We start from the raw sequence: 27430 nt of genomic DNA, 5'->3' as shown, positions 1-27430 counted from the left end.
TCAGGTCATGCTTGTGATGACACTTACCAAGTTTGGTCTGAATATGATAAAGCATTGCAGAGATACAGCTTCAAGAGTCGTTTTTGCATCATGCCTCAAATTCTTTGCTCTGGCATACGAAAACGGTTTGACTTATCGACTTGAAATCCATAACTTTTTGTCGGCGTGGTCTGAAGATGATACGGTTCAATTTTGGTGAAAATCGGAGCAACGGTCTAGGAGGAGTTCGAAAAAGTAGGTTTTTAAAGAAAAACAATATGGCGGACAGGAAGTTTAGCTGACTATGGCAAATTTGATATCTATGTTCTCAGCATGACCCAAGGAATCTACTGAGACCAGTTTCATTACAATTGGTGAATACAGTCAAAAGTTATTAACATTTTTGTACATTTTGTTATAACTTTTGACCACAAGGTGGCGCTGGTCCGAAACTTCTCAGGCTCCTTCAGGGCATTGTGCTGATGACCCATACCAAGTTTTGTAATGATACGCTAATGCGTTCGTAAAATACAGCATTTTAGCACAAAATTCAAAATGGCCGACAGCCCAAATGGCCGAAGTGGGAAAATTGGATATCATTCGACTCGGCATGATTCCCCGAATCCAACGAGACCAAATTTATGATTTTTAGACAAACTCATCAGAAGTTATAAGCAAAAATAGCCATTTTTCATATCTCCGCATCAGTAGGTGGCGCTGCGCCGAAACACTGCATGGTGCCTCAGGTCATGCTTGTCATGACATGTACCAAGTTTGGTCTGAATATGATAAAGTGTTACAGAGATACAGCCTTACTTCTATTTTCGCAAGCGCTACGTACAATTCGTTCGTGTGTTTTTCGAAAACGGTTTGAGCAATCGACTTGAATTCCATAACTTTTTGTCAGCATGGTCTGAAGATGATCTGGTTCAATTTTTGTGAAAATCAGAGTAACGGCCTAGGAGGAGTTCGAAAAAGTAGGTTTTTCAGAAAATTCAAAATGGCTGAAAATTTTTCATGACGGAAAATGACGTCATAGGGTACATTCGAATCGGCTTGACCCAAGGAATCAGAGGAAAAAAGAATTTTGTTTCTAGCCCTTATGGTTCAAAAGTTATTAACATAAACATAAGTGCAACTTTGGACAGCTGGTGGCGCTAGAGGGATTGAGTTAGAGACTCCAAATTTGCTATGGACAAAGGTCAGACTGTCCTCTAACTGTGTGCCAAATTTCACAACTTTCCCGCAAGCGGTTCTATGGGCTGCCATAGACTTCAAGAGCGGAAGAAGAAGCGGAAGAATAATAATAAGCGTACGGAACGCCAACAATAACAATAGGTGCCTAAGCACCTTCGGTGCTTGGCCCCTAATAAGCGTACGGAACGCCAACAATAACAATAGGTGCCTAAGCACCTTCGGTGCTTGGCCCCTAATAATAATAATAAATATAGCTGCAAGCAGCAATTATGGGGCCAAACACAAAAGCGGCACAACAAGCCAGCCAACATGGCCGTGAGCATCAGATCAACTGCAACAGTGAGCAATTAAAGACCTATTAGGATCATTTTAGTCAAAAGAGCTGAAAAATCACATAACAGTATTATTGACATACAGTCAATAATAAAGATTTACTGGTTTATCACTTTCGACCAATAGGTGGTGCTGTGACCAAATTCATGCGGTATAGTCAGAGTGAGTTGACAATGACAACCGCAAAGTTTGGTGTCAATATGTCAAAGCATTGCAGAGATACAGCTTCAAGAGTGTGTTTTGCATCATGCCTCAAATTCATTGCTCCGTTATACGAAAACGGTTTGACATATCGACTTGAAATCCATAACTTTTTGTCGGCATGGTCTGATGACGATACGGTTCGATTTTGGTGAAAAACGGAGCAATGGTCTAAGAGGAGTTCGAAAAAGTAAGTTTTTAAAGAAAAACAATATGGCGGACAGGAAGTTCAGCCGACTATGACAAATTTGATATCTGTGTTCTCAGCATGACCCAAGGAATCAACTGAGATCAGTTTCATTACAATCGGTTTATATAATCAGAAGTTATTAGCATTTTTGTAAATTTTGTTATAACTGTTGACCACAAGGTGGCGCTGGTCCGAAACCTCTCAGGCTCCTTCGGGGCATTGTCCTGATGACCCATACCAAGTTTCTTATCGATATGTTAATGCGTTCGTAAAATACAGTGTTTTAGCACAAAATTCAAAATGGCTGACGGCCAAAATAGCCGATATGGGAAAATTGGATATCATTTGACTTGACATGATGCCCCGAATCTAACGAGAACAAATTTATGATTTTTGGTCAAACCCATCAGAAGTTATAAGCAAAAATAACCATTTTTCATATCTCCACTCCAGTAGGTGGCGCTGCGCCGAAACAATGCATGATGCCTCAGGTCATGCTTGTGATGTCATGTACCAAGTTTGGTCTGAATATGATAAAGCGTTGCGGAGATACAGCCTTACATGCATTTTCGCAAGCGCTATGTAAAATTTGTTTGCGTGTTTTTCGAGGAATCGACTTGAATTCCATAACTTTTTGTTGGCATGGTCTGAAGATGATCCGGTTCAATTTTCGAGAAAATCGGAGTAATGGCCTAGGAGGAGTTTGAAAAAGTAGGTTTTTCAGAAAATTCAAAATGGCGGAAACATTTTCATGACGGAAAATGACGTCATAGGGTGCAATCGATTCGGCTTGATCCAAGGAATCAGAAGAAAAAAAGAATAAGAACAAGCGGTTCTATGGGCTGCCATAGACTTCAAGAGTGGAAGAAGAAAAAGCAGAATAATAATAAAAAGAACGCCAATGGATACAATAGGTGAAAACAAAAGGGCCTTCAGCCCTTAGGGCTTTGGCCCTAAATATAGCTGCGAGCAGCGATGACAGGCCAAAGCCCGGAGGCACCGCCACCCCGGTGGCTTCAGAGGAACTGTGCACGGCAGGCATTGGGCATTTAAAACAGTTAAACATAAAAGGACTTTGTCAATTTCAAACCACATTTACTGCAGCAGCTGATGCTCCTATGATCACAAACCACAACAGCCATATCCATGAGATTGTTTAAATTGAGATGACTTTCATGTCATAGAATGTCGTAAATCAATTTCAAATGAGTGCAGAATATCATCCTAATCTGAAATGTCTGTGTTTTTCAGACAACCCCTATAAAAATTCTAGAAGAAATTATATACTATTATTTGTGCAAACTCCACAGTGCTCCGAGAAATCTAATCCTATAATAATAATGAGCTGTTGTTTGTGCACCAATCTTATTCACCAAAAGCATACGTTCATTTAATTGCAATATGTGTGGTATAAGATGAAAAAATAAAATATAAAAAAAAAAATTAATAGAGCCAAATCTCAGAACCTGCAAAGACAATTTTAATGTCAGTCTCAGGTAATAGCAAGGTACATGTCTAGATTTTTCTGCTCACTTATGCAAGTTTATTTTAAACAGCCGCTTTTATAATCATGAAATTTACTGAAACTGTTTTTACTGTTTTTAATAAATTTTAATTATATTAATAAATGATTAAAAAATTCTTACTGTTATTGTAAAAAAATAAATAATTGTAACTCAAACAACATATAGAAAACTAGTCCTGTCCAAATAGTAATATAGTGTCATGATTCAATTTCAAATGAGTTTGAAGTTATCATTTGCAGTTCAAAATTTTTAAAAGTTCATCAATAAAAGGATTGAAAGAGAGACACAGAGAGAGAGAGAGAGAGAGAGAGAGAGAGAGACATACACAGACAGTGACACAGAGACCCACAAACAGACACCACCCCCCCCCCCCCACACCATAATGCAAATGTCTGTGATTGCTGATGTTGTATAATCGCAATTCTCTTCATGTGTTTTTTGACCTCCCTGAGCTGTTGTTTGTGCAATCTTATGCAGCAAAAGCATGCTTTCATTTAATTTCAGTATGTATGGTATAAGATAAAAAAATAAAATTAATCCTCAGGGGTCTGGGGTTTTTTGGGGCCCTGGAGAAGTTTTGACATGCCCTGACATTTGTGCTTTGTTCAGTTGTTCATAAACATATTAATGGAAAAAGTGTCATTACACTGTATTCAGCACAAACTAGGCTACAATAATATGTGAGGAACATGTCTGTACATGTTTGTATTTTTGAAGGAATAACGTTTATGCGTGGTTATTGAAAAAACAAAAAACTTAAGTCACTGAAATAAAGCCAAAAAATATATATTAAATCTGTCCACAAGACAAGGTATTGGAGGTTGTAGACTAGAGTTTTTGCTTCAAAATGAGGTAAACATTATGCTGCCTGCTTGTTCATATAAAACAATAGAGAGATTTAAATTTTCTAAAACATCTTTGGTCAAGAAACACAGTATGCATGGAGGCGTGAATCATCATGAATAATGGGTCATTTACACCTGAGAAGACAAAAGAGTTGCATAAAGAGCTCTTATGACCTGCATAAATAATGAGCTCTTTCATTCAGGTAGGCTGTGAAAAAACCCTCTGTTGATCATGTCTCAAGCTCATCATGGTGTAAATCAAACATACAGAAAAAACAGCAAAACTGAAATATTATTACAATTTAAAATAATGGTATTCTATTATATTCTTTAAAATAAAATGCATTTCTGTAATGCAAAGTGTCTGAACAGTTATGTTACCTCTATGGCATTTCATATAGGCTTTTAGCTTAACCCCTTACCAGTCACCCCCACTTTTGGCCAGGTAGTGAAAAATGACATACCCAAAATAAAATGGTTGCTGCTAACAAGTCCTCCAGACTACACACAAAACCAAGGTATCATTTGAAAGCTGACACTTGACAGTTTACTATGAAAGAATTACTCTAGCAATTACTAATAGAGAGATAAAAAAAAGCTCAAACACAATGGATATATATATATATATATATATTTTTTTTTTTTTTTTTTTTTTTTCATAATAATTGTTTATGAAAATTAAAAATGCAAAAGGCAGATACATAGGGGCCTGGAAACATAAGCAAACTAAAGCCATATGTCTAATCAATATATGTTTAAAATTTGAAGGTGATACAAGCAAAAATGAATTTTTTACAACCATTTATTTCAGTGCATGTCAAGGCACCTTTCCAAAAAGGCCACTTGGAGATGCCAAAGGGACACTTGGTGACCACCTTTTACTGTGAAGTATAAGAAGTCTATTTGATCATTTCCATACATTTTATCATTCCAATATGACAAAGCACAATTTATATACTATATCTGGTATATTTTTTTTTTCCTCTTAAAATTTTAGAAAAAATGCAATCCAAGGATCATTTACATACAGCAATATACAGCCATACCCACCCTTTTGTTGCCTGATGGCACATTTACACAATCTTAAATTTGTCTATTCAAATTCCAAGGATCATTTACATACAGCAATATACAGCCAAACCAACCCTGTTGTTGCCCTGATGGCACATTTACACAATCTTAAATTTTATATTCAAATTCCAAGGATCATTTACATACAGCAACATACAGCCATAGCCACCCTGTTGTTGCCCTGATGGCAGATTTACATCAGTTTACAATTTTTCTATTCAAATGCAAAGGATCATTTACACAAAGCAATTTACCATCATACCAACTCTATTGTTACCCTTATTGAACATTTACACCAGCAGCTAATGACCAAGACTGCAATCAAGACGCTAGATACAGCACTCTCCTCCGAATAATCCACATTTTCTTCATCACTGCTTCGCGTAAGTTCTTCCAATGCAGCAGCAGGAGAAAACAACTTCTGTGCACGACTCTGATCCATGGCTGGCGAATGCTAGCAGTGCGAGTGCTAGTGGCCAGCAGGTGTGTCCCTTATATTTGTGTCACGACAGCGGGCGCGCGCTATTTTTCCTGGAAGCAAATTGTTACGCACACTAAACAACAACGTATTACATGCGAGATTATGCAAATCAACACATTGGCATAATCGTTATTGCATAAGCTAACGTTACATGACAACACAATAGTTTGCCATTGCTGTCTTTTTTTCCAACTTATGTTTGCCTGTGCGTAATCACACGTCACTGAAAGTGCCTGTCAACTTTTTTTTAATACATGTATATGTGTCCAGTTTTCATCGGACATCTTCTGGGCTGTTCTCATTCATTTACAGACACTCTACTAAATACAGTGATAAGTTATATTTCATTGAATAAAGCGCTAGATGTGGACAGTTCGTCGAATAAACATGACAGCGCACCCGTGAATAGCGTATTTCAGGATGTAAACAATAGAAGTTATACCGATTTTTATACCAGTTTGCATGCTTTTGGACAAATCTTTACTATGGAAATCGTGTACTGGACTCTGCCCATGGAAAAAACGTCGATGTCACCATTATACTGCCAAACATTACAGTTCCACAACACAAAAAGGTAAGGACGCCCCTCCCTTTTGTTGTCTTAGGAAATTGTTTACGGTCATACAGAATAACAAAAAACTACTATAAAGTTATCTTGATTGTATAATGCTTGTACAGGTTGAATCAGCATTCTTGTATCTTTCACACAACTTGATCATTTTACTTGATAAAATGTATTGTAAACAAGCGATCAATGTAAACAATGTCACACGTGAGGCCGTCGCCGATCTTTGAATGCAAAGGGGTTAAAAGCATGCACATTTGGAGAAATATTGATGGAACTAACAGCATGTCTTCTAGAGGTCGCTAACCATGGCTTTAACATCCAGATAAACACTTTTCAAGACAATAAATACACGATTGAGACAGTGAATGCATGCATTGTCTCAGAATTTGCCTCTGAATAGCGCTGGCTCCGTGGGCGTGGTTTCATTAGCGGATAATGAGCTGAATCACGGACTTCTGACATGGCTCTCTTTTCATACAGATTACATAAACATAGAATTTTTGTTTTCGATTTAACTTACACAATTTAAAACCTGACATTTCAATTTTTTTTAGACATAAGTCTCATTTTTTTGTGATTAGTATTCATTAAGTTACAGTTCATTTTCTGAGAACTATCAGATTGGACTTCATTCAGAGGGAGACGAGAGATCACACATCATGTTAGTTTTCTTTATTTTGCAAAAAGCACAACATTTTGTTTTTACTCTGAGTGTACACAAATAAAAAAGATATTCCACAGATTAAAATGGTGTATAGCTCTTAATTGTATGTGCAACATTGACGGAGTATTTTGAGTCTCTTTCACACTGGTTAGAAAAAAACGTGGTGGTCACGCCGGCGTGACCGCCGACCCGATGGAGTTAATAAATAGAGCCAAATCACAGACCCTGCAAAGACAATTTTAATGTCAGTCTCAGATAATAGTAAGGTACATGTCTATATTTTTCTGCTCACTTATGCAAGTTTATTTTAAACAGCCACTTTTATAATCATGTGAAATTTACTTAAAGATTTTATTTTAATAGATTTGAATTATATCAATAAATAATTTATTTTTAAAATAATTTTAAGTGTAAAAATAATAATTGTAACTCAAACGAAATTTAGAAAACTAGTCCTGTACCAATAGTGATAATAGTGTCATAGTTCAATTTCAAATGAGTGTGAAGTTATCATTTGTCTCTTCTTCCTGGTCAGAAGAGACATTACCCTCCTCCAATGCCTCCAATGCTCCGCCGGGTTGCCCACCAGACTTGCTTTACATCACCAGGACACGATGCACTCCACTCATTCACTCTGCCCACACGTCACTTGGCACTGGCCACCCGGGGGTCAATGAAACCCTCTCGCTGCTGAAGGAGCGCTTCTGGTGGCCGAACATGGCAGCTGACGTCAGAAGGTACGTGCAGGGCTGCAGGGAGTGCGCCATCTCCAAGAGCCCTCGCCCTCTTCCAGCCGGCAAGCTCAATCCTCTGCCCGGTCCTGATCGACCCTGGTCACACCTAGGAGTGGACTTTATCACCGACCTACCAGCATCCGATGGCCATACCTGCATCCTTGTAATCGTAGACCGATTCTCCAAGTCATGTCGTCTGATCCCCCTGAGAGGTCTACCTACCGCCATGGAAACTGCTGAACTCATGTTTAATCACGTATTCAGATACTATGGTATTCCCGAAGACATCGTAGCAGACAGAGGACCTCAGTTCATCTCTCGGGTATGGAAGGCTTTCCTATCACTCCTAGGTGTAACCGTCAGTCTCTCATCCGGCTACCATCCTCAGTCGAACGGGCAGACAGAGAGGAAGATCCAGGAGATCGGTCGCTTCCTCCGTACCTTCTGTCACGGCCACCAGGACTCTTGGAACCAGTATCTGGGTTGGGCCGAGTACGCACAAAACTCTCTACTCGGTTACCAACCCCCACTGTTCCCCTGGACTGGGGAACCATCGAACGATCCAGCAGTCGACTACTGGTTCCAAGAGAGCGAGAGGGTCTGGGACTCAGCACACCACCAACTGCAGCGAGCCCTGCACAGACGCAGGATTACAGCAGACCTTCGTCGCTGTCAGAAGGTCTGGCTGTCAACACGGGACATCAGACTGCGTCAGCCCTGCATGAGGCTGAGTCCCAGGTTCATTGGCCCGTTCACCATCACCAAGCAGATCAACCCTGTCATGTATCAGCTTCAACTTCCTCCACAATATCAGATTCACCCCACTTTCCATGTCTCACTTTTAAAACCTCACCACCCTTCTGTTTCTGTCTCCACAGAGCCTGACGTGGCAGCCGCCGAATCCCCCCTTCCACTCATCCTGGACGACGGTACAGCCTACGAGGTTCGTGAGATCTTGGACTCCCAGCGCCGTGGTGGTCTTCTAGAATATCTTGTGGACTGGGAAGGCTAAGGTCCCGAGAAGCGCTCTTGGGTCCCCAGAAATGACATCCTCGACCCCAATCTACTGCAAACTTTCCACACCAACCATCCCGACAGACCTGCCCCACGTGGAAGAGGACGACCACCACGACGCCGAGGTCCTTGGCCCTCAGGAGCGGGCCGTGGGAGGGGGGGTACTGTCACAGACACGCCAGGCTCCACCATCAGCCAATCACAGTGCACCCAGTCACCAGAGTACTGATCACAGACACCTGCACCTCATTAGCACGCCTATCACCAGCAGTATAAAGGACTCACACTCACACACAGTCTTCGTCCGGTCTCGTTTGCATCTAACTTACCTGTATGCTTACCTCAAGGACTCCTAGCGAACCACTTACATGTCTCCAGTTCTCCTCGTGTGAATTCCCTCCTGTGTGTTCTCCGTCTCCTTCGTCAAGTTCCTCCAGCATCATTCCAGTACTCCAGTTCTACAACCACAAAAGGACAGTATCACTATTCTACTCATCATTCATCATCACTGCTTTGTGTTCTACTCATCTGCACTCCTGTTTAACTCTGCTGGTATCAATAAACATCCCTGTTTGTGAAATTGTTTCACAACAGTTTCAGATTCTGCTCTGGATGATGGAGTTTCAAAATCCACATACAATATATTCCTGTGTTTAATTATGGTCTAAACTAAACTAAGTACAAATTTAACAGAAAAGCACATTTAGAACTTAGTTACAATGAATCATCTAACAGTTTAAATTCAATTTGTGACCATGTGAGAAGTGCAGTGTCCTTATGTGATGTGTAGGAGCACAGGCTATTTTGACTACCACTCTAGCCCAATGTTGTAGAATTACAACATAGACTTAACAATCTCTAAATCAAATTTGATTAATGTTTTCCAAAATAACTAAATATATCTGTGTTATAGATATTGTAATAAACACAAAAAAAAAAAAAAGTAAGGAATTTTACTTACTTGAATCTTGACAAATCCAGTCATGTAAAAAAAAAGGAGATGAGCTTGACGCAAAGTTTGCAGGTAGAGTGAGTTCATGGCCAGATGACCGGACCTATAAACACTTATTCTATCCAATAGCATTGTGAGGACAAAGAGTAGAACCCATTAACTATGTAAATGTGGTCTTGAGAGAAAAGAAAAAACATTTGCAAGCCTTTTATTTTTTAAATTGTTGAAAGTGATGTTGTAATTCTTCAACAGTGGGCTTTATAGGGTTAACCCTTTTATTGCAGACTCACTGTGCTTCAGAGTTTATTGCCAACTCTAATCAAACACACCTGAAGCAGCTAATCAGGCCAGTTTATTTTTGTAGGCCACTGACAACATAGTATTACATTATTAGTTTGATAATTAGGTTAATTCAAATTTAAAAACACACTGCAAAAGATAACTTCACACTCATTTAAAATTGAACTATGACACTATATCACTATTGGTACAGAACTAGTTTTCTAAATGTTCGAGTTACAATTATTATTTTTAAAATTAAATTATTTTTAAAATAAATTATTTATTTATATAATTCAAATTATTAAAATAAAATCTTTAAGTACATTTCACAAGATTATAAAAGTGGCTGTTTAAAATAAACTTGCATAAGTGAGCAGAGAAATATAGACATGTACCTTATTATTACCTGAGACTGACATTAAAATTGTCTTTGCAGGTTCTGTGATTTGGCTCTATTTTGTTAATTTTTTCATTTTATTTTTCATCTTATACCACACATATTGAAATTAAATGAAAGCAACAGCGCAGGGAGGTAAAAAAACACATGAAGAGAAGTGTTAGGATTATACAACTTCAGCAATCACAGACATTCGCATTAAGACTGGATTAGTTTTTTCAGAGCACTGTGGAGTTTGCACAAATAACAGTAAGTAATTTGGTCTTGAATTTTTATAGGGGTTGTCTGAGAAAAAACACAGACATGGCAAATTAGGATGATATTCTGCACTCATTTGAAATTGACAACATTCTGTGACATGAAAGTCATCTCAATTTAAACGATCTCATGGATGTGGCTTTTGTGGTTTGTCATCATAGGAGCATCAGCCACTGCAGTAAATGTGGTGTGAAATTGACATAGTCCTTTTATGTTTAACCGTTTTAAATGCCCATTGTCCGCCGTGCACAATTGACCTGAAGCCACCGGGCTTTGGCCTGTCATCGCTGCTCACAGCTATATTTAGGGCCCAAGGCAATGAAATGGTGAAGGGCCCTCTTGATCCCCTAAGGTTTATTATTATTAGGGCCAAAGCCAAAGGCTGAAGGCCCTATTTAGGGTCAAAGCCCTGTAAAGGGCTGAAGACCCTATTGTTTTCTTTAGGATTATTTATTAGGGCCAAAGCCGGATGGCTGAAGGCCCTATTGTTTTCTTTAAGATTATTAGGGCCAAAGCCAAAGGCTGAAGGCCCTATTGTTTTCCTTAGGAAAAAGATTTTTTCAAATATTCTGGCATTTTTGGGGCCCTTAACATGCTTGAAAACTCTTGAAACTTTGCACACACATCGGAATCGTCGGCTCGAATGGTTTGGCCGTGGTGAGGCAACGAATTTATGGCGAGAAAAGGGAAACAGGAAATGTGTTATAACGTCAGCATACATTGATTGCCTTTTATGAAACTTTCACCTGGGTGTTCATTATAGGATACTGATCACATGGATGTGACTATTGTGAGTCAAAATTATAGCAGCTTTGTCCCGAAATGTGGGTATAGTTTTCAGAGAAACGATCCTCGCACTTTTTCCAGTCAAGTGAATCTTCACTTTGCATGTCAGAATGTTTGAACCCAGACCGTATGGAAGTTCAAGTCTATTTACTAAACATTTTGAATAAGCCTGTAGCCTATACTACATCATCATATGTTCTGTCATATAAACAGTATTTACAATAAAATAACAGCACAATTTACTTGCCTCAAACAACTCAGTATGCATTAGTATTATTATTAGAGGCCTAATTATTGTTTTTGTTGATCCATTTCATCTATTGACAAACTTTAATATGAATTATATTATAGTCCTGTACTCTATATTATATTATTGAATTATATTATTGAAATAAACACATTTAGCGTCATCAGGCTTTTGTTTGGGCTTAGTGGATAAAACGGAATTGCGCACTCAAGTTTATGGGTGCCGTACATTTTACCTGCCACAAGATGGCGCTGTTTTTGACACTCTTGATGCTAACCTTTCCCGAAACATTTAGAGAAAAGCTTCAAAGATTTAATAGGCTTATTTTCTCCATCCCTACTGAATAGTTTAGTCGAAATTAGCTGTTAGAGAGTGTTTACTCATTTTGAGCCCGTTTTTAAACATTAACTATCTGTAACATCATTTTTCATGTGTGGAAAAAAACGACATAACTAAACCAGCCAATCAGATTTCTTTTCACCCATATCCCCCACGCCCACCCATGGACGCACATAAACACATTTGACTTTACAACACACAAACGCACACCTTTATTTATTTTCATTCGTACGCACAGTGCGTACAGCCATACAGCTGCAGGCGCCACTGAGTACAGGACTAGTTTTCTAAATGTCGTACGAGTTACAATTATTAAATTTAGGGGCCAAGCACCGAAGGTGCGTAGGCACCTATTGTAATCGTTGGCGTTCCGTACGCTTATTAGGGGCAAAGCACCGAAGGTGCGTAGGCACCTATTGTAATCGTTGGCGTTCTTTTTTTTTATTAGGGGCCAAGTACCGAAGGTGCATAGGCACCTATTGTATCCGTTGGCGTTCTTTTTTATTATTATTATTATTAGGGGCCAAGCACCGAAGGTGCGAAGGCACATATTGTAATTATTAGGGGCCAAGCACCGAAGGTGCGTAGGCACCTATTGTATCCGTTGGCGTTCTTTTTCTTTATTAGGGGCCAAGCACCGAAGGTCCGCAGGCACCTATTGTATCCGTTGGAGTTCTTTTTTTTTTTTATTATTATTATTAGGGGCCAAGCACCGAAGGTGCGTAGGCTCCTATTGTATCTGTTCCTGTTCTTTTTTTTTAGGGGCCAAGCACCGAAGGTGCTTAGGCACCTATTGTAATCGTTAGATTTCTTTTTATTCTTCTTCTTCTTCTGCTCTTGAAGTCTATGGCAGCCCATAGAACCGCTTGCGGGAAAGTTGTGAAATTTGGCACACAGTTAGAGGACAGTCTCACCTTTGGCCATAGCAAATTTGGAGTCTCTAACTCAATCCCTCTAGCGCCACCAGCTGTCCAAATTTGCACTTATGTTTATGCTAATAACTTTTGAACCGTAAGGGCACAAAATTAGAAACAAAATTCTTTTTTCTTCTGATTCCTTGGATCAAGCCGAATTGATTGCACCCTATGAAAATTTTTCCGCCATTTTGAATTTTCTGAATTTTCTCCTCCCAACACTCCCAACAGGGGCTTTTATTCATTTAGAATTAATGTAAAGTGGAAAGAGGTTTGGTTAAGTGATATTTACGTTCCACTTGGTCGAGTCCGATGACGGTCATGTCTTCCACTGGTTGTGCTGGGTGACAGTGCAGTGGGGCCATTTTGAATTTTCTGAATTTTCTCCTCCTAGGCCGTTACTCCGATTTACATGAAAATTGAACCAGATCATCTTCAGACCATGCAGACAAAAAGTTATGGAATTCAAGTCGATTCTTCAAATTGTTTTCGTAAAACACGCGAACGAATTGTACGTAGTGCTTGCAAAAATAGACATAAGGCTGTATCTCCGCAACGCTTTATCGTATTCAGACCAAACTTTGTACATGTCATCACAAGCATGACTTGAGGCATCATGCAGTGTTTCGGTGCAGCGCCACCTACTGGTGCGGAAATATAAAAAATAGATATTTTTGCTTATAACTTCTGATGGGTTTGTTCAAAAATCATAAATGTGGTCTCGTTGGATTCTGGGCTTTATGCGGAGTCGAATGATAATCAATTTTCCCATATTGGCCATTTTGGCCATCGGCCATTTTGAATTTTGTAAAATGCTGTATTTTACTGTATTTGCTCTATTTTACGAACGCATTAGCGTATCTTTACGAAACTCGGTATGGGTCATCAGCACAATGCCCTGAAGGAGCCTGAGAAGCTTCGGACCAGCGCCACCTTGCGGTCAAAAGTTATAACAAAATGTACAAAAATTCTAATAACTTTTGTTTCTTTTAACTGATTGTAATGAAACTGGTCTCAGTTGATACTCTGACCATACCACATCAATTTGGACACAGCGCCACCTATTGGTCAAAAGTGACGAACCAGTAAATCCTCATTTTTGATCATTTTTCAGCTTGTTTGCCTAAAATGATCTTAATGGGTCTTTAATTGCTCGTTGCAGTTGGTCTGATGCTCACAGCCATGTTGGCTGGCTTCTTGTCCCGTTTTTGTGCTTGGCCCCGTAATTGCTGCTTGCAGCTATATTTATTATTATTATTATTATTATTATTATTATTTTCCGACTATTCTGGCACTTTTGGGGCCCTTACCATGCTCGAAAACTCATGAAACTTTGCACATACATCGTAACCCACGGCCATCAGGGCCGAACAGAAGCTGGTACCCGGGCGTGGCAGGGGGGCTCGACAGCCCTCCCTTGAATGGGCTTCGAAAACTTGTTCCATATATCAAACACGTTTGCACATACAAGTATAAAACTCGGTACACATATAGACCTCATCGGGCCGAACAACTTTCATACTCTAAGTTATACGTCACCTCAACAGGAAGTTTGAAAAACGCATGCTCTGGAATTTGATCAGAAGGCAATTAATCCGATCGCCACCAAACTTGGTCAACATGAAGACAAGACATTGATAATGAAAACTTGCCAGCGGATTTTTGATATCTCGAACAGTTTGGCCGTGGCGAGGCAACGAATTTATGGTGAGAAAAGGGAAACAGGAAGTGTGTTATAACTTCTGCATACATTGATTGATCTTTATGAAACTTCACAAGTGTGTTGGATGTAATAGTCCGATCACATGGATGTGACTATTCTGAGTCAAAGTTATAGCACCACCAACTGGCAGCTAAAAGTGTGTCACTTTTAAAATGCTTTGAGATCACCCTCTTATTTTTACCCGATTTGCTTCAAACTTCATCACAATAATGTCAAAACATGGCAGATGTAGACCTGTTAATGTATTTGTCATATCTTAAATATTGTTGCCATGGCAACACGTCAAACTTTTAGCAGGGCCTCTATAGCGCCACCTTTTGACAAAAGTGGGGGGTTAGTTTAACCTACAGTCACCAAACTCGGTACATATATTGGTCTCATTAAGCCGGACAACTTTTTAATTTACAGTCATTAGCTCAGACCAACAGCTATTTTGGTTTGAATGTGGATTTTTTGAATAAACAGGCTCTGAATTTTAAACTACTACTTCTAGTGGGTTTATCCGATTCAGACCAAACATTTTTTACAATGGTGCAAAGGCATTGAAAATGTTAAATTGAGAACGGATAATAGATATCTCGAACGGTGTTGCCATGGTGATAGAATGAAGTAATGTCAAAAAAGGGAAATGGTATGACTCATATTTTATATAAAAAACACTACACACAATTCATTTATAATAATACAAATGTTTGAAATAAACACATTTTATTCATTTTTTTCAATTCAAAAAGCATGTGTAAGTTAAAAATAGGCAGATTAATTATATTTGATTGAAAAATGGATCAATTTCATACATAGAGTAACAACTAGAGGGCAGCATATACCTATTTTTAAACAGGGTTGGATAAATCAAGCACTACAGAAATAGTTCATTTAGATAGAACATTTTTTATTTTATACTCTTTGCGCAGGTATATTTAAACATTTATCAAAGACTACTTTGTCACAATTTAGATGGGGTTTTTTTGTTTGTTTTTTTTGTTTTTTTTGTTGTTGTTTTTTTTTTGTGTGTGGGTCTCTGTCTGTGTCACTGACTGTGTATATCTCTCTCTCTCTCTCCCCCCTCTCTGAGATTTGAAACTGAACCATGACACTATATCACTATTCGGACAGGACTAGTTTTCTAAATGTTGTTTGAGTTACAATTATTATTTTTTACAATTACAGTTAGAATTTTTAAATGAATTATTTATTGATATAATTAAAATTTATTAAAAACCCCTGTTTCAGTTAATTTCACAAGATTATAAAAGTGGCTGTTTAAAATACACTTGCATAAGTGAGCAGAAAAATCTAGACATGTACCATACTATTACTTGAGACTGACATTAAAATTGTCTCTCCAGGTTCTGTGATTTGGCTCTATTAATGATTTTTTTTATTTTATTTTTTCATCTTATACCACACATATTGAAATTAAATGAAAGCATGCTTTTGGTGCATAAGATTGGTGCACAAACAACAGCTCAGGGAGGTCAAAAAACACATGAAGAGAAGGATTATACAACATCAGCAATCACAGACATTCGCATTAAGGCTGGATTAGATTTCTCAGAGCATTGTGGAGTTTGCACAAATAATAGTACATAATTTGCTCTAGAATTTTTATAGGGGTTGTCTGAGAAAAAACACAGACATGTCAGATTAGGATGATATTCTGCACTCATTTGAAATTAACTTATTACATTCTATGACATAGAAAGTCACCTCAATTTAAACGATCTCATGGATGTGGCTGTTGTGGTTTGTGATCATAAGAGCATCAGTTGCTGCAGTAAATGTGGTTTGAAATTGACATAGTCCTTTTATGTTTAACCGTTTTAAATGGCCATTGCCTGCCGTACACAGTTGCTCTCAAGCCACCGGGCTTTGGCCCATCATCACTGCTTGCAGCTATATATATATATATATTTTTTTTTCGACTATTCAGGTATTTTTGGGGCCCTTACCATGCTCAAAAACTCATGAAACTTTGCACATACATCGGAACCCGCGGCCATCAGGGCCGGGCAGAAGCTGGGACCCGGGCGTGGCAGGGGAGCTCAACAGCGCCCCCTTGAATGGGCTCAGAAAACTTGGTCCATATATCAAACATGCTTGCACGTATTAGTATGAAACTCGGTACACATATAGACCTCATTGGACCTAACAACTTTCATGCTCTAAGTTATACGCCACCCCAACAGGAAGTCAGCTATTATGGGTTGTTTGAAAAACGCATGCTCTGGAATTTGATATACTCCTCCTAGGCAATTAATCCGATCACCACCAAACTTGGTCAACATGAAGTCAAGACATTGATAATGAAAAATTGCCAGCGGATGTTTGATATCTCGAATGCTTTGGCCGTGGCAAGGCAACAAATTATTTATTAATAACGGTGATTTTGTGCCCCTTTGTGATGGCACCACAAGGCGCCATTCACTTGCAGAATGCAAGTTTCTGGCAGAAATGGCTGTCAGGCAGGCTGCGATGCGACCAGCAACCGTTGGATCATCTGGTTGGAGTGAGAGGTAGAATTGTGTGTCATCAGCATAACAGTATATAGGAGAAACCATGATCCTGAATGAACTCTCTATAAACCACCATTAGAAAAGTGTATAGGTGATCTTCAGTGGTGTAGTGATTTTTACTTTGTCCATCAAAGGACACAAAGTAAAATAGGGATTGGTACTCACGTCACTGCTGACGTTGTGATTTTTGGATTACACGTCTCTTAAGGTGTGGTTATGAGTACATCAGACGACCACTTTCCCCTTTTTCCCTAGTTCAGGGCACCAGTCAAGGTCTGTTACCTTGGCAGTATGAGAACACTCCCAACAGGGGCTTTCATTCATTTAGATTTAAAGTGGTCAGCTGATTTATCTGAAAGATTGGTGATATTGCTAACTTGTAGAACTTGTAGAACCTTGTATTATCAGCACAAGTAAGACACAAGTGTAATAAAATAAATTTTATTAACAAAAAGATAAACAAGAATAACTAACACAACTACTAAATGAATACTATGAATGATAAAGGAATAAAGTGCATAAGCTACATAGAATACAAGTGATTAAGTTGGGTGTGGCTATGGAAGAGTTACGCTATCTTATGGAAAGATAAACTGTTTCTCTGAAAATAATAAGGTGGAGAACCTTATTATGCACCAAACAAATAAACGAAAATTTTTTTGTTATTAACTAACATCAGCTATATTACATCTAATGGAAATTAGAAAATTATATACTGATAGTATACAACAATGCCAAGGTCTCTGGAAAGAGGTTTGGTTAAGTGATATTTACGTTCCACTTGGTCGAGTCCGATGACGGTGATGTCTTCCACTGGTTGTGCTGGGTGACAGTGCAGTGGGGAGAGGAGCCAGAATCTGTTTCAGCAGTCTTGAACACGAAGCTCTGTGGGATGCTGATCTCCTGGAGCACCAAAGGGTCCTAAAATCTGGAACACGCAGATGAGGCCCTGGTGTAGGTGCAGAAGGTCCTTAACAATCTGGAACACGCAGACGAAGGTACCTTGGAGTGAAGGTTTGCTCTCCTGAGCTCAACCTTGTTGCAGATGTCGTTACTGTCTCGCTGGATGGAAACTCTGAACGTAGTGTTTGTTGATGTCTCTTTTCTCACAAGCTGGAGGCTCTGTTGCTGCCTCGCAAGCTGTAGACTCCGATCATGGGATCTGTTGTTGTCTCCCTGGATGGACCAGAGGCTCAGAACGGTGTATCTGTTATGTCTTCTCCCTTCGCAGGGCAGACTCAGAACGATGTATCTGTTGTGTCTCAGCTTCGCAAGCCGGGACTCAGAACAAGGAGTGTCTGTTGAAAGGGTACCTTTATCCCTTTCCGATGAGGAGGAGATTGTATTTTGGCGCTTCTCCATTCGAGTGCTGTGATTGGCTGCTGGCATCAGAGGGGACACACAGAGTGTGACCCATCCTTCTTTCTCCTGTGGAACTCATTTGCATAAAGCACAAAGTTGGAAGTCTTTACAGTGTCTTTAAAGTGTACCAATACATTTCTCACTTTCCAAACCACCACCAGAATACCTTTGGCAATATTCTAAACGAATAGAGACTAAACATGATGGAAAAAGATTGAACTGTCATTCAATTGTACATTAACAGCTGAATTTGTATCAGATGTTGCACTACAAATAGCTGTCACTGAGAATACTTATTTCTGTGAATAAGTATGAAATAGATGTGTAGTTTGAATCAGTTCCAAGGTTTTCAAACATAGTTTTGAATGGATTTGGATGGATCTTTGTGATCTCTTTGTTTCACCCATTGCTGCTAAGGTCCTGAGGAATTTTTATGGCGGGTCTGTGGCCAACCTTAGGAGGTAGTCTCTAGATGGGTGAAGGGCAGAAATTGCCTGTGGACCAAAGAGAAGTCCTGTCCTTGTCAGGCTTGGTACAAGAGGTCTTACATCTTTATCTGATGGCGTTGGACAGTTTGTTTGTGTTAGGCCACCAAGATCCAATCAAAATGTAGCAAACCTTTGTCCGCTGTTACGACAGAGAGGGGCCCGGCCATAAACTGGGCCCTAGAATGTGCTGTTCACTACAGTGGAAAATACTGCATGGCACGGTTGCTGTTAATGCATTTGTGTATATTATTAATTCTAATGTGTCTGATGAGTGTCCTTTCTGTAAAATAAGGGAAATGATTTTTCACTGCTTTTTAGAATGTTTGAGACTGAGGAATTTGTTTAGTAAACTTATATTAATGTTTCCTATTTTTGGTGAAAAATTCTCTTTTCAGAGCTTAATAATAATTTGTTGCCTCGCCACGGCCAAACCGTTCGAGATATCAAAAATCCACTGGCAATTTAGCATCCTCAATGTCTTGACTTCAAGCTGACCAAGTTCGGTGGTGATCGGATTAATCGTCTAGGAGGAATATATCAAATTCTAGAGCATGCGTTTTCCAAACAACCTATAATAGCCGACTTCCTGTTGAGGTGACGTATAACTTAGAGCATGAAAGTTGTTAGGCCCGATGAGGTCTATATGTGTACCATTTGAGTTTCATACAAATACGTGCAAGCATGTTTGATATATGGACCAAGTTTTTAGACACTGTTCAAGGGGGCGCTGTCGAACCCCCCTGCCATGCCCGGATACCAGTTGCTGCCCGGCCCTGATGGCCGACGATTCTGAGGTGTCAAAAATCCTAAGGAAAACAATAGGGCCTTCAGCCCTTTACAGGGCTTTGGCCCTAATAATCCTTAAGGGATCAAGAGGGCCCTGCGCCATTAGTGGCATGGGCCCTAATAATAATAATCCTAAAGAAAACAATAGGGCCTTCAGCCCTTTACAGAGCTTTGGCCCTAATAATAATAATAATCCTAAAGAAAAAAAATAGGGCCTTCGCCTTTGGCTTGGGCCCTCATAATAATCCTAAAGAAAACAATAGGGCCTTCGCCTTTGGCTTGGGCCCAATAATAATCCTTAGGGGATCAAGAGGGCCCTGCGCCTTTAGTGGCTTGGGCTCTAATAAACGGACAAAATCCAATAGGGATTATAGAATAGAATAATGCTTAGGGGATCAAGAGGGCCCTGCGCCATTAGTGGCTTGGGCTCTAATAATCCTTAGGGGAACAAGAGGGCCTTCGCCTTAGGCTTTGGCCCTAATAAGAATAATCCTAAAGAAAACAATAGGGCCTTTGCCTTCAGCTTGGGCCCTAATAATAATAATCCTAAAGAAAACAATAGGGCCTTCGCCCCTTTGGGCTTGGGCCCTAATAATAATCCTTAGGGGAACAATAGGGCCTTTGCCTTCGGCTTGGGCCCTAAATATAGTTGCAAGCAGCGATGACGGGCCCAAGCCCGGTGACACCGCCAACCCGGTGGCTTCAGGGCAACTGTGCACAGAGGGCAATGGGCATTTAAAACAGTTAAACATAAAAGGACTATGTCAAATTCACACCACATTTACTGCAGCAGCTGATGCTCTTATGATCACAAACCACAACAGCCACATCCATGAAGTCATTTAAATTTAGATTAATATGTCATAGGATGTCATAGGTCACGTTGAAATGAGTGTAAAATTATATTTTGCAGCTCAAAATTTTGTAAGTCTAAATCCAGTGTAAGTCTAAATCAGTGTCACCCCCCCACACACTTTTAGTGTCAAAGAACCCAAGAATGTCAAAGTTATTTGAACACACCACGTTTACTGCACAAACCACAACAGCCACATCCATGAGATCATTTAAATTTAGATGAATTTCATGTCATAGAATGTCATAGGTCAATTCCAAATAAATGCAGAATATAATCTGCCATGTCTATGTTTTTCTCAGACAACCTCTATAAAAATTACAGAGCAAATTATATACTGTTATTTGCTCAAACTCCACAGTGCTCTGAGAAATCTAATCCAGTCTAATGCAAATGTCTGTGATTGCTGATGTTGTATTCGTTGAAGTGTTATTCTAACACTTCTCTTCATGTGTTTTTTGACGTCCATGAACTATCGTTTGTGCACCAGTCTTATGCTCCAAAAGCATGCCTTCATATAATTTCAATGTGTGTGGTATACGACAAAAAAATTTATCAAATAAAATTAATAAATAGAGCCAAATCACAGAACCTGCAAAGAGGATTTAAATATCAGTCTAAGGTACATGTCTAAATTTTTCTGCTCACTTATGCAAGTTTATTTTAAACAGCCACTTTTATAAAATCAAGTGAAATTTGAATTATATCAATAAATAATTAATTTAAAGGCATGCATTGTACATGATGTTTGCAAACACAGCACATGACCTTCTCTAACGCCCATGTCTAGAAAACACACACTCTCCTCTATCGAAACAAAACAAAACAAAGATTTAAGTCTTTTATGAATCAGAACATGAAATCACAGGTGTTGGTAATAATAATTGTAATTCAAATGACATTTGAAAAGTTGTCCTGTCTAAATAGTGATATAATGTCATGGTTCAATTTCAAATGAGTGTGAAGTTATCATTTGCAGTACCACAGAGAGAGGGTGAAAAACTCCACATTCAAACCAAAATATCGGATTTCCTGTTGGTCAGAGCTAATGACTGTAAATTAGAAAGTTGTCTGGCTTAATGAGAACAATATGTCCGAACTGTTTGCATTTTATTTTATACGTATTATCTTTTTATTCTTTTTATTCCTTTTCCTGTTTTTATTTCATTTTTAATGTATTTTATATCTTTTATGTATCATCTTGCTATTCTGACTTTTAATGCATTTTAAATATTGCTGTCTGGTTGAGAGAGCTGGGAGAATTAGGAAGAAAGCATTGGTGATTAGGTTAAAATTTGGTAAATTTGGATAAAGGGACAAACCATGGGGAAATTTGAGCTGAAGTGCATGGTTAAGATATCTCTGGATTACAGTCAGGATACTTTCCAAAGGGGAAATTTCCAAAGGGGAAATTTGAATTGCGTTGCATAGATAAGATATCTCCGAAAGGGGGATTAGGGCTGTGTGGTGCAGTTTGAGGTGTCTTGGCAAAAGGGGAGATTGAAACTTTGTTTATCAGTTTGAAGTGCCTTAACAGGTAGCAGTCCTGTCGTGTGAGGAAGATCCATTCAGATCTGCTCTGATGGATAGATCCGTTTAGATCCACTCTGACGGATGACAACAACAACAACAACAACAAAAAAATCTCCCTAAGACTTCCTAGCTCATTCATCCAGATAGCAAAATTCTCTGTTTTTACTGTTATTTCTATTCCTTTTGTTCTATTTTTATTATTCTTCTTTATGTAAAGCACTTTGAATTACCATTGTGTATGAAATGTGCTATACAAATAAAATTGCCTTGCCTTGCCTTGCCTTGCCAATAAGTGTACTGAGTTTGGTGACTGTAGTTTAAACTAACCCCCCACTTTTTTCAAAAGGTGGCACTATAGAGGCCCTCCTTCCTGCCCGTTTCTGAGGCATTGCCTACTGGATGACAATCCTGACATATGAGTCAAGTTTCATGCAATTTGAAGCATGCTAAGTGTCTCAAACCCATCCAAAACAAATATTGACGTTTGATCTGTTGCTATGGCAACAGTGTTTGAAAAATATAAAAAATCTTTTTACAGGTCTACATTCGTTAGGTCTTGACGTTATTCTAATGAAGTTTGAAGCAAATTGGGTAAAAATTAGAGGGTGATCTTAAAGCATATTGAAAGTAACACACTTCCTGCTGCCAGTTGGTGGCCAGTAACTTAGAGCATGAAAGTTGTTAAGTCCTATGAGGTCTATATGTGTACTGAGTTTCATAGAAATACGTGTAAGCATGTTTGATATATGGACCAAGTTTTCAGACACCATTCAGGGCTGTCGAGCCCCCCGCCACGCCCGGGTCCCATCCTTTGCGACATCCTAATGGCTGCAGATTCCAATGTGTGTGCCAATTTTCAAGAGTTTTTGAGCTGGTATTAAAAATAGTAAATAAGCATTTATTATGAATACAGATAACGTGTCTAATGTATATATCTGTATACGCTGACCCTAGATAAACAGTCTCTCCACAAATAGCAATCTCATTTAGCAACAACCTAATGCCAAGGCCTTTGGGAAAAGGTTTGGTTAGCTTACATTTATCTTTCACTTGGTCGGGTGAACAGTCCGGGAATGAGAAATGTGGTCCACTGGTATCCTTCCGTGTACAGTGGGAGACTGGATTGCTTTCCAACAGCTGCAGAGCTGCACTGAGTGCTGGAGGTCTTTGTGTAATCCAGAGAACTGTAGGTCAGATGGTGGTTGGTCCGTAGGATGTTCTGTAGATTGGAGGTACTTAAGTTATGCAGGTCGGGAGTCAAAGACCTCTGCAGAAGCACTTGGGCTGCTTGAAGATCAATGCGGTGAAAGGTTTACTCGCAAGAGTCTCACCTTGGTCATGTAGTTGTTCTTTCCTCATCAGGTCAGAAACTCAGAACAAGGGTCTGTTCACTTGGAAAAGGTTTTATTCCTTTCCAATGAGGAGGGGATTACTAATCCCCACCTTTCCTGATGTGATGTGATTGGGTCACAGCATTCCAGGTGTCCGTCCCTTAACACGCCCACCTTTCGTCCTGTGAAACTTGTTGTATTGTCCCAAAATACACAGTTAACTCCCTCGGGTCGGCGGTCACGCCGGCGTGATCACCGCGTTTTTTTTCTAACCAGTGTGAAAGAGACTCAAAATACTCTGTCAATGTTGCACATACAATTAAGAGTTATACACCATTTTAATGTGGAATATCTTCTTTTATTTGTGTACACTCAGAGTAACAACAAAATGTTGTGCTTTTTGTAAAATAAAGAAAACTAACATGATGCGTGATCTCTCGTCTCCCTCTGAACGAACTCCAATCTGATAGTTCTCAGAAAATTAAATGTAACTTAGTGAATACTAATCACAAAAAAATTAGACTTATGTCTAAAAAAATGTTGAAATGTCAGGTTTTAAATCGTGTAAGTCAAATCGAAAACAAATATTCTGTGTTTATGTAATCTGTATGAAAAGAGAGCCATGTCAGAAATCCGTGATTCAGCTCATTATCCGCTAATGCGGCCATGGCCAAGAAACACAGTATGCAGACGCAAATTCAGTCAATACATGCATACATCGTCTCAATCGTGTATTTATTGTCTTGAAAAGTGTTTTGAATAGCTATAGTTAGTGATCTCTGGCCTCTGTTAGTTCGGTTAGTTCCTGGATTGCCTATTCTTCTTTAGCAGGCATTTGTGGACAAAAGGGGCAGAGCGCCCTCCGGCTGCAAGTATGAATTGAAAACACAGTATCCAGTGTAATGACAATAAATCCTGAATAAATATTACTCCTCTGTATAGAAAATTGACAAACATATGAGAATCCATCAATATTTCTCCAAATGTGCATGCTTTTAAGCTTTAAAAGCCTATATGAAATGCCATAGAGGCAACATAATTGTTCAGACACTTTGCATCACAGAAATACATTATATTTTAAAGAATATAATAGAATACCATTATTTTAAATTGTAATAATATTTCACAGTATTGCTGTTTTTTTCTGTATGTTTGATTTACACCATAATGAGATTTGAGACATGATCAACAGAGGGTTTTTTCACAGCCTACCTGTCTGAAAGAGCTCATTATTTATGCATTATTTTTATCATTAGAGCTCTTTATGCGATTTTTTTGTCTTCTCAGGTGAGAATCACCCATTATTCATGATGATTCATGCCTCCATGCATACTGTGTTTCTTGACCAAAGATGTTTTAGAAAATTTAAATCTCTCTATTGTTTTATATGAACAAGCAGGCAGCATAATTTTTACCTCATTTTGAAGCAAAAACTCTAGTCTACAACCTCAAATACCCAGAAGTCTTGTGAACAAAGATTTAAAGGTGCTAAAGAGGTTCTTTTTGTCGACTGAGTTTTTGAAATGAGCGCATGGGTAAGAACAACTCCCCTCCTTCACAGCTCATTTAGAGGGAACGCCTCCCAAAACTCGTGCACGAGTATCGGAACACGAGTGTTTACCACCGGCATTCGCTGTGTTATTAAGCCGGGCACACATTTAACGACTAGCTAAAACATTCTGACTATGCTCAACATACAGTGATTGTTTCCTGCTCCTGAAGCAGATTTATATACTTTCACATGGAATTTGAACACAGACTGTAATCGCAGAGTGAACGCAACTGATCACGCTCAAACGCATCCAGTCAGAGCCAGTCATAAGTATCAATTTACATTCATAATCGGCCTTACAATCGTTAAGTGTGTGCGCGACTTAAAGCCGTGGATTCATTATGTCGGACTCACCGCAGGTGACTCATAATCTGCAGTTGTTACTCCTGTCTCCTGACAAAAACATTGCATGCAGAGCCTGTGGAGTGTGGAAAGTTACTGGAGCGCGCAGCCACGCGTCTCTCACATGGATCGTCATGGCAGTGATTGACAAGCCAGAGGGCCAATCCGCGCACGTCTCTCACAAGGAACGTCATGGCAGTGATTGACAAGCCAGAGGGCCAATTGTTTACGCGATGATTGCGTAAACGATTGGCTGATGTTTTTAAGGCCCTACCTCGTGCACAGATGATATATATTAATATTATTGGACCCACTTTATATTAAGTGGCCTTAACTACTATGTACTTACATTTAAATTAATCATTTAATACAATGCACTTATTGTGTACATACACGTTTTTACATTGTACTTATATTTTAAAAACACCTGCATGTAATTACATCTGTAATTAATTTCTGTATTTACATTTATAATTACACTGTTGACCCATCCCTTAACCCTTACCCCTACCCTTAAACCTACCCATACCACCAGAGCTTTCCCTAACGTTACCCATATCCCACCTCAATAGCTGAAAAAGTGTTTTGCAATTCAATATGAACCCAATAAGTACATTGTACTTATTTTTTGATGCAAGTACATAGTAGTTAAGGCCACTTAATATAAAGTGGGACCATATTATTACTTTCAGTGCACCTAATAAATAGTCTTTTATCAGTTAGTAAAGACAGTTTCAAGTAATATTGCAAAAATGTATAAAACAAAACATCCTCTTTAGCACCTTTAATATATATTTTTTGGCTTTATTTCAGTGACTTAAGTTTTTTGTTTTTTCAATAACCACGCTTAAATGTTATTCCTTCAAAAACACAAACATGTACATACATGTTCCTCACATATTATTGTAGCCTAGTTTGTGCTGAATACAGTGTAATGACACTTTTTCCATTAATATGTTTATGAACAACTGAAAAAAGCACAAATGTCAGGGCATGTCAAAACTTCTCCAGGGCCCCAAAAATCCTCAGACCCCTGAGGGTTAAATAAAACAATGTCTTTACGACCTTGGAAATGTTTTATTTCTTTTTCAAACATATCTCAATCTCTGAACTTATTCCAGGCGTTTCCTGGATGAGTAAAAGGACATGTTCCTTACAGTATTCCTGTCCATTTTTGGTGATTTCAAACCAATATGTTTAGAAAATGTCTTTCTTTTTTAGCATTTCTTTGTTCTTGCTGTGCTCTAGCCAGAACTGGTTTGGCATCTTGGATTCAGGCATGGAGGGCTGAGGTGAACAAAGGTAACTTGAGATTAGCCTTTGATCAATGGGCCGTTGATGTCATCTTTCCTGTCCTCCACCTTTGGTAGTCCTGATTACAATAGTCATTTACTTGTTGTTGAGGGTCCTATCACACTCTTTTGTATTAATCAAAGTGGGACAAAAGAATGTCTGTTGTGAAGCTCTGGTGCCATCACGTCTGCTGTTCATTACAACGTCATTGGTTGCCACCGGCCAAGGTCAAGTTTAAGAATGTAACAAAGAACACTTATGATGTAACAAAGCCTAGTTTACTGAAACCACGTGAGTTTGGCAGTTTTATACACGCTTCGTACCACTGATTCGCAACAAAAGATTCGTAAATCTTTGAAGCTTCATGAAGGAGTGTTTTGAAATCGTCTATCACTAGATATTGTTGAATAAAGTCTTTATTTTGTTTATTGGTGCACAAAAAGTATTCTCGTCGCTTCATAACATTAAGGTTCAACCACTGTAGTTACATGACCTGATTTAAATATGTCTTTAGTAGCTATCTGGGCATCTGAAAGTGTTAATTACCTTGCTGGCAATGGAGGCCTCACTGAGCTATTGGATTTTATCAAAAATATCTTAATTTGTGTTCCGAAGATGAATGAAGGTTTTACTGGTATGGAACGACATGAGGGTAGAGTAATTAATGACGGAA

The 27430-nt window shown here is 38.9% G+C and overlaps 1 protein-coding gene across 5 annotated transcripts in view; it reads left to right on the top strand.

Moving 5' to 3' along the window:
• The window catches only part of adprh (ADP-ribosylarginine hydrolase), a 145102-nt gene that overhangs the window by 115998 nt on the left and 1674 nt on the right, over nt 1–27430 (top strand). Inside the window, exon 5 of one of the 5 annotated variants that reach the window (XM_048179512.1) lies at nt 8668–9407. The exons of the other annotated variants lie outside the window; for them this stretch is intronic. Within the exon in view, the coding sequence (XP_048035469.1) occupies nt 8668–8801 (134 nt within the window). The 3' untranslated portion in view covers nt 8802–9407. Of the gene's footprint in view, nt 1–8667; nt 9408–27430 lie in introns of those variants that run through there. 5 annotated transcript variants of the gene reach the window in all.

Source organism: Megalobrama amblycephala, unplaced genomic scaffold, assembly GCF_018812025.1.
Source record: "Megalobrama amblycephala isolate DHTTF-2021 unplaced genomic scaffold, ASM1881202v1 scaffold201, whole genome shotgun sequence".
Classification (NCBI taxonomy): Eukaryota; Metazoa; Chordata; class Actinopteri; order Cypriniformes; family Xenocyprididae; genus Megalobrama; species Megalobrama amblycephala.
This window is presented reverse-complemented; position numbering and strand designations above follow the sequence as displayed.